At 48.3% G+C, this 6,000-nt stretch overlaps 1 protein-coding gene across 1 annotated transcript in view; it reads right to left on the reverse strand.

Moving 5' to 3' along the window:
- Positions 1-640, reverse strand: part of LOC144373987 (uncharacterized) — a 61,634-nt gene extending 60,994 nt beyond the window's left edge. The window contains exon 1 of the mRNA XM_078036965.1: positions 562-640. Coding sequence (XP_077893091.1) covers positions 562-640 — 79 coding nt within the window. The remainder of the gene's footprint in view (positions 1-561) is intronic.
- Positions 641-6,000: the final 5,360 nt, after the last annotated feature.

Consider the following 6,000-nt stretch of genomic DNA (forward strand, 5'->3'; position numbering starts at 1 on the left):
AAGGAAAGCAAAGGCAGCCTGGAGGAATTGGGACTTGGGTTTTGAAGCATGACTAAGAGTTTGTGAGCTCCCAAGGAAAGACCTGGGAAGTCTTGCCTACTCCCCACAGGGGACGAAGGGTTGAACTGGCTGAGGATGACAGTGGACTGAGGAGAAAAGAGAACCTACCACTGGGAGGGAACAGTAGAAGCAGTTGGCTGGACCCTTGTCCAGGAACTAGCTCAGAGTGATCCTGGGAATACCAGGGAGAGAAGAGCTAGGTGCAGAGTCCTGGGCAGCTAGTATGAGGACCCGCAGGGCGGGGAGGGGCTCTGAGCAAATAACTCTCTGCAGCACTGGCCCCCTTTGTTTGACAGTGCTCAGAATTCTTCACTGTAGAGGGAAGGACACAGGGAGGACAGCCAGGAGGCGTGTGGAGTGCCACAGGTAGGGAGCAAGGTGAAGAGCAGAGGGCCACCCAAGCCACTCACTGGGCTGGAAGCAGAACCAGGGCCTCCCAACACCAAGCCAAGTCTGTTCCATCCCCCAGGCTGCCCTGGGAGACGCAGCCCCTGGTCTTACGTGGCTCAAGGGGAAGCACTTGAAGTTTGCTGCCAACTCCAATGCTTACCTCTGTCTCCTTGGGGTCCTCAGAGGTCATCTCCCCCAAGCTCTCTGGGAACACCAGCTGTAGTAAGCGTTGAGCATTTAATGTGTGCCAGACATTTTTCATTTGGTAGGTGCTTTGCGGCATTTTCTTAGTAATTCTGACAATTCTATATTACAGATGTTATGATTCCCGTAATATCCCATGGCCACCCACGTCCACACTGCGGGTGGGAAAATCAGTATTCAGAGAGGAAAAGTGATTTGTTCCAGGAGGCACAGCTATTCTGAAGGGATTATCATCTGCTGGCCTCCTGCTTCTGCTCAACATTCATGCCCTCTCTGACCGACACATGGTGATTGTGGTTGGGAGAACATGTTTCCCTGGTTAGACTCCTAGAGATGGAGAGCTACTCCAGCCTCTGGTCACAGCGATTGAGAGCATCAGGGCTCAAATTGGAAGAAAAGCCAATTTAATCTGGCCAACCAAAAACAAAGAACTCTTTTGCCTATATAACTACAAAGTACAGGGGAAAGCTAGCTTTAGGCATGGCTCCTTGAGGAGCTCAGACGACGCCATTAGGATTCAATATCCTTCGCTCCATCTCTCAGAACAGTTTCCTTTTCTCCTGGCCTGTTTTTGGCAGTTCTTGCCTCATGATGACAAGGTGGCTGCCAGCAATACCAGGCTCACATCCTACTGCCTCAGCACCTCCAACAGAAATAGGGATTCATTGTTCCCAATAGTTTCAACCACATTCCCCAATCCAAGACTCATTGGCTCTCATTGAGACATGTGTCAGTTCTTTGGTCAATCACCAGGACCAAGGGTTCTGATAGGTCAGACCACTCAGAGTGGGACCCTCTGAGGTGACCTAGCCTGTGCTCTGGTTGGGGTCCAGTTTATAGCTTTCCCAGCCTTAACACTCACCAGGATTCAAAAGGAATAGCCCAAGAATTTGCAAAGAGGCTTAATGGTCAGTACATGGTGACAGCTGATATTGGTGTCATTCTAACTCTGCTCGGCCTCTGTTACCCTGTACGGAATAGGTGCTCGGGACTGTCTAGCACACAGTGGGTCCTCAAGGCCTCCCTTTTGGTTGGCTGATTTTTTTTTAACCGATGCCACATGTGTGCCAAGTCAGTCATCTCCTGGCCAACCTGGGCATCCCAAGGCGTGCAGACAGAGTGAGACAGAGAAGAGATTTTAATTTTGCTTTGTTTTCATAACTTAAATGAAACTACAGTCAAGGGCTCCTGGGGAAATCACTGAACTGTCCAGGGACTGGCACTAGCTTGGCTGAGAGGACATAGTCAGGAAGACACAAGGAGGAGTCCATGAAGAGGCTGGCAGGGGAGGGCACCGGCTTCAGACCAACTGGCCTCTGCTCAGGGCAGTCAGGATGGGGCTCCCAGACTGATCGAGACCTTAGTTGAATTGCTTCACCCTCTGGACCTCAATTCCTCTCCTCTGTGCATAGGACATGATGATAGTTCCAATGTTCCCAGGAAGTTGCAAGGTGGAAAGATCCAGCACAGTTCTGGACACACAGGAGACTGTCAATAAATGGGGATCCCCCTCCATCTTCAGCTCTTCCTTATCTCTCATACAGCTGAAGCTCTTTGGGGAGGGGAAATGCCACACGGCTCTGTGGTAGCAGCACAGAGCTCTAAATCATGGGCCAGAAGGGCACAGCAGTTAAGAGTCCCGACCTCGGAGCTAGGTTACTTGGGTTCCCATCTCAGCTTACTAGCCGTGTGATCTGAACTTCAGCTTCTATCTGTAGTGTAGTCATGATGATACCAGCCTTGATCTCCTAAGACTTTATAAATGAAAAAGTGGAAAGCACCCGTTGGGGGTGAAGGTCAGTGGTAGAGTGTGTGCTTAGACTGCAGGAGGCTCTGGGTTCCATCCCCAGCACCAAAATAAATCAGAGCTCCCGATAGATAGGAAGCTCTCAAGAAACCAGAATGCAAGCCAGCTCTTGTGTTCAAGAAGTCTCCTGCTATACTTGGTCTGGTCAGCCTCATAGCTGCCCCGTGACAGGACCTGCCACCATGACTTGAGGTCTGCAAGGACTAGAATCTCTGGATTACCATTCCTGGCTGACCCTCACTCCACTCCTGGCCTGGAGGTGAGGAGAAACCTGACTGCAGAGGTGGCTCAGTGTACTGGGTACCATAGTTTAAATAAGCCTCCAATGTTCTGGAAATTTCATCTCCAGAAATCTTGATAATGGTAATTAGAGGTGGAGATCAATAGATGGAGATCCTTTGTCTTGCAGTGATTAGAATTAGATGAGGTCACAAGGTTGGGGCCCCTAGGATGGCAGTTGTGGCTTTATTAAAAGAGGAACAGAGACCGGAGTTAGCCTGCTTGCTCTGCCTTACTGTGTAAGGCACTCCGCCATGTTCTCCTGCAGCAGGAGGCCCTCACCAGATGCCGATGCCAGGCTCTTGGACTATAAGAAATACATTTATTTTTCTTATAAATTACCCAGTTGGTGACACTCAGTTGCAGCAATAGAAAATGGACCAGGACAGTGGACTTTGAGGTCAGACTCAAAGTAGGTCTGAATCTGTTCCACCACTTACTGGCTCCTTTACCCTCCAGATCCCAGTTTTCCACTAGGAATGACAATGTCCCTCTCACAGAGCTGATTTGAGGATTACAGAGGATCCCACATGCAAAGCCCTGACAAAGGAGCCAGGCCCCCCCAGAGTGGAGGCTCAGGGGAGAGTGGTTTCCTGCCCCACCTTCTGGGCTGGCGCTCTGCCCCTTCCTGGCTCTGGCACTGCCCACTGATTTCAAAAGTGGCTGCTGCAGCTGTTGTTTCTGAAAATACATTCCCTGGCTGCTTTCTGTCTTTTCATCCAAGTCTTTCCCAAATCCTTCAACAGTCTCAAATTGGAGGTTTCAAAACACACACACACAAAAAAAAAAAAAAAAAAAAAACCTCAAACTCTGACCTCTGTGTCCCACCAAGTTGGCAAATGTCCCAGAGGATCTTGACCACTAGTCACTGAGTTAGACATTCGGTTCCCTCAGTCAAATTCACTCATATCTGACAAGATCAATAAGGGAAACGGGCAGCAATGATCAAAAGGGCCCACACTGGCTCTGGAGGCAGCTCTCGCAGCAGGATCTCACACCAAACAAAAGTGCATGCAGGGGGTGTTCCATAAAAGTTCCTCTACTCACAGGCAGCCCTCATGCCCAGAGACACTGATAAAAAGAATGGTTCCCATGACAATGGGCTGCAAATGTTCTATATAAATGAATCTGTGCGCTCCTGTGTGTGTACATAATCACACAGAGAGGCACGGAAATAAACTCTTGGCATGATTTTTTCCTATTCCAAACACAAAATAACTCGCAAGGATTGATGGCTGGAAGGAAGCACAAAGCTTTTTGAACCAGCATTTTTCCAATGGACTGGCTCCCATTGATGCCCAACCATTTTAATGTGGGTCTGTTTTGGTTCCTGCACCCAGAATATAGTAGATTGTCAATAAATATTTGTTGAAGGAATGAATAAATGATGGATAAATGGAAGAAAAGAAAAGGAAGGAGTGAGTGAGGGAGAAGAAAAGCCTGGAATATCAGGGCTGGAAAGGCTCCTACTGAGTATCCAATCCCATCTTACTCCCTGTGTCTCTGTTGGAGAAACTGAGGCTCAGAAAAGAAAGATTCTTCCTCTCTTCTGCCCCAACAGAATTATTGGCAGAGGATAGTAGCATAGACCCAGGCCTAGAAATTCATGAAATACTTAATAAATATGAGTTAAATTTCTATAATAATACACATGTATTGAACAATTATTATCTGTCAGCCCTGCATTAACTACATGCAGACAGCATCTCATTTAAAATTTGCACCCACGCAAGGGATAGGTTAAAATTCCCATTGAAGCCAGGAGTGGTGGTGCATGCCTATAATCCCAGCAGCTCAGGAGGCTGAGGCAAAGGGATCAGGAGTTCAAAGCCAGTCTTAGCAACTTAGCAAGACCCTAAGCAACTTAGCAGACTCTTTCTCTAAATAAAATACAAAAAGGCTGGGGATGTGGCTCAATAGTAAAAGTGCTCTTGGGTCCAATCCCTGGCACACACACACACACAAAAAAAAAATGCATTTAACATAGATGCAAACTGTTTATCCGAGAGGTGACACCGCTTGACCCAAATTATAGAGTCAGTATGCAGTCGAAGGGGGAAATTAAACTCAGGACCTCTCTCTAAATCCACTGCCAAGGATAATTAGCTGCCTTCTTGCAGATGTTGAGGGCTCCAGGGGTAAAATAATTCGCCTAAGACAGGAAGCTGTGGAGGAAGGACTTGAACTCACATTTTCGGACACACAGTTCAGGATTCCTTCCAGTTTCCTTCCTGCTTTCGAGAGTCAGCCATCTGACTGGGCAAAGGAAGGGGACCCCCTCCTGGCTGTCTTTGCCTCCCAGGACTCAGTTCCCCCAAGGATTCTGCTGATTCTAAGCGTCTCTTTGGGTTCTTGTGCCACCTGGTGGTAATATCTTAAACTGCATCAGACCTCACTAATGAACCAGCCCAAGCCCTCTTTGGAACCAGGTGTTTGCTCTAGTTCTCTGGAAGGAAATAGAACTGGTGCTTAGGTCCAAGTGTAGGCTCCTTGCTGTCCTGGATGGACGTGCCACACTCTCCTTTTTTCTCAGCTTCCTGACTGGCCTCCCTGACTCCATTCCAGCCTCCTCCAGTCTGTTCTCTGCATAACCAGCCAGATAACCCAAAATGAACCACGCTATTCACTCCACTCCCTGCTTATACTCCCCATAGTGGATTTTTTTTTTTTGGTGATGGTGGTGCTGGGGATTGAACTCACGGCCTAGTGCATGCAAGGCAAGTGCTTTACCAACCAGCTATATCCTCAGCCCCTACACTCTCTCTAGAGTCCATTTTCTTAGGATGAAGTCCATCCTCCTTATGGCCTGCAGGACACAGTCAATGGTCGTCCCCACCTCTCTCTCTCCCTGCCTCCACCCTGTCTCTCTCTGATCTTCAGCCTCCTCATCTTCTTCCAATTGCTTGTGTCTGTCCGAGCCACTTCCTAAGTCAGCCTTTACACACACAGCCCCACACCTAGCCAATTCCCTACCCTGTACCTGGAAAATTGCTAAGTTCCTGTTTGTGAAGCTGAAATACGACTGCCTCAGAGATGCATTGTTTTGAACCTCGGCCTGACCTTTGCTAGGCAAGTACTCTACCCTGAGCTGCACCCCCAGCCCAAGAACACACTTTTATATTCCCCTGCAATGCCACTCCCAGAGTGCTCTTTGGACTTGCAGTTACTTATGCAATGACTGCCTTTATTGTAGTTAACAAGAACCCCATCTCACTCAATCTCACTCAATGGGGCACTCCTAGTACCAGGCACAATTCCTA

The sequence above is a fragment of the Ictidomys tridecemlineatus genome, unplaced genomic scaffold (assembly GCF_052094955.1).
Source record: "Ictidomys tridecemlineatus isolate mIctTri1 unplaced genomic scaffold, mIctTri1.hap1 Scaffold_54, whole genome shotgun sequence".
NCBI lineage: Eukaryota > Metazoa > Chordata > Mammalia > Rodentia > Sciuridae > Ictidomys > Ictidomys tridecemlineatus.